Genomic DNA, 2209 nt, shown 5'->3' with positions numbered 1-2209 from the left:
CAATTTCATGAAAAACAATTCCCCAACTCCCCCTAGTTACAATTTTCTTTAAAAAATGGGTCAAAATATACTTCAATGTATTGTAACATGAAAATTTTTCATGAAAAATGTTAAGTAATCAAACATGCAAATATGAAAAAAAAATTCATTAATGTGACATTTTTTATAAAAAATAATTCCAATCAAACACACCATTAATTATGTTTTTATGATAGAATTTTAATTATGTTGGAATAATTAAACTATGAAATTAAATTTTTCATTCCGTTAAAATTGGTTCCAAATAAATGGTACATGTTATTAATCACAAAATAAACAATATTTTTATTTTTATGTAAATATTTTTGCCCTTCTTTTTATCTTTATACATAAAAGATTTTAAACTTCATTCAATCTTTTATATTCATTCGGACTTAGGGTTGATGAATGATTTATATTTATATTCATTCGGACTTAAGGTTGATGAATGATTTATATTGAGTTATACGAGCGTGGTTAAAAAATATTTTTATTTTAAGAGCCCGTGGGCTGTACATGTGGGGCCCAACTTTAGGGCCGTCAGCCCAGTACTGTGGGCCGTGCAGGGGCGGGCCGGCCCATTTTGCAGTTCCACTCCTTAACAAAGTGTTCATCGTTATGCGTGTAAAGAAAGGATGCAATGCATCTTCAAAAATCAAAAGGCCATGCCTAAATCACTACCTAATTTCAACCAACCATTCTTATCGAAAGATTTCTAGGGTTCTATGTTAGTTGGTTAGACGTTAAGTATCCACTAATTGGTACAGGTTTAAGTGCTTTTGAATTTATTTAAAATCTTTGGTCTTAGAAAATCATGCGACATGTGACGTGTTGCATGTTCATTTTATATTTAAATAAGAAGCTGAAACTGAAAATGAAATAAATAAAACTAACAAATAATTCAAAAGCCATATGCCTCATCTCTCATTTTCATTACGTATAAAATATATATAATATATAAAATATAAAATCACGCTAACCCTTCTCCTATTTACATACAGAAAAATCCTCTCTCTTATCTATTTTCTTTTTTTTTTTTTTTTTTGGGTTGTGGATAACTCAGCTGCCTACCGACTTTTGCCGTCAGGTGTTCCTAAATTTAGTAAACGCCGTCAGAAACGACCATAAGCTGCGAAGAGTAGCCAATGGAAGGGTGAGGCGATGACGGCGATAACGGAGGGATCTCAAAGATGCCCTTCGTATCAGAACAGTCCCAAACGGCCGTCCAGTTCGACGGCGTTAGAGGGCAGACGGCCGCCGTTACGCTTTCCGTCCTCCCCTCGGATTCTGGCGACTTCTCCCTCTTCACCTCCACCCTTTTCCTCTCCGTCGTTGAATCATCCTCTCGGTCCCTTTTCCGGCATCTCTCCACCGGCCTATCCGATTCCGGGGGGGAACTCGCAATCTCGTGAGGGAAATTCAGGATCGCCTTACTTCCCCGCAGCTTGAACGCCGCCCGGTCGTAGGCCTTCGCCGCCTCCACGGCGGTGTCAAATGTCCCGAGCCAAACCCTAGCTCCCCGCCGGTTCGGGTCCCGAATCTCCGCCGCGAACTTCCCCCACGGTCGCTGCCTCACCCCCCTAAAATGCCTCCTCTCCTCCAGCGCCGGCGGAGGAGCGCCGCAACCCAGCCCCTGAACCCTATCCGGCACCGATATCTTCAGCAGTGGCCGGCGCTCACTTAACTTCGACTTCTCAATTTTCGGCTTTGCCTCGACCTCGAAAAGGTTGGGCGCCGTGGAAGTAAACTGAGGGAAGGAAGCTAAACTAACTAATTTCCGATTATTTGCTCGGAAGTCGTTTCCGGCTTCATCTTCCTCAGCTGAGCTAGAAGACTCTGAAAATTGGGTTTCGGAGAAGCTAGAAGAACCAGTCGAGAATTCAATATTAGCGATGAAATGGTCGTCGAGAAGGTGCTGGCGGATAAGCTCCAAAGCAAAGGCTTCATTCGATATCGCCATTGGAACAAGTCGACAATGGTCTTGAAGTGAGAAAAAAACGGTGCTTTTGTGCGTTTCAAAATTAAAAAATCCAATCTTTAGAGAGAGAGAGAGAGAGAGAGAGAGATGTAAAAAGTTCAGCTGGGATTCAGCTGGGATTATTGAGTGGAAGAAGAGAGTGAGATGGAAGGGTTATAAAGGAGAGAATAAGTGTTGTGTCGGGGGTGGGGTGTGTGGCTTCGGAAGGGTTTC

At 41.6% G+C, this 2209-nt stretch overlaps 1 protein-coding gene across 1 annotated transcript; it reads right to left on the bottom strand.

Annotated features, from left to right (window-relative positions):
* Positions 1-915: 915 nt before the first annotated feature.
* On the bottom strand, positions 916-2209 carry LOC127789585 (ethylene-responsive transcription factor 5-like). The gene has a single exon (XM_052318524.1). It carries the CDS (start codon positions 1976-1978, stop codon positions 1118-1120), a length of 861 nt encoding a protein of 286 aa, XP_052174484.1. The 5' UTR covers positions 1979-2209; the 3' UTR covers positions 916-1117.

This window comes from Diospyros lotus, chromosome 1, assembly GCF_014633365.1.
Source record: "Diospyros lotus cultivar Yz01 chromosome 1, ASM1463336v1, whole genome shotgun sequence".
Lineage (NCBI taxonomy): Eukaryota > Viridiplantae > Streptophyta > Magnoliopsida > Ericales > Ebenaceae > Diospyros > Diospyros lotus.
This window is presented reverse-complemented; position numbering and strand designations above follow the sequence as displayed.

Coding starts and splice junctions, on each gene's coding strand:
- LOC127789585 (XM_052318524.1), bottom strand. CDS start 1,978: ATGGCGATATCGAATGAAGCCTTTGCTTTGGAGCTTATCCGCCAGCAC.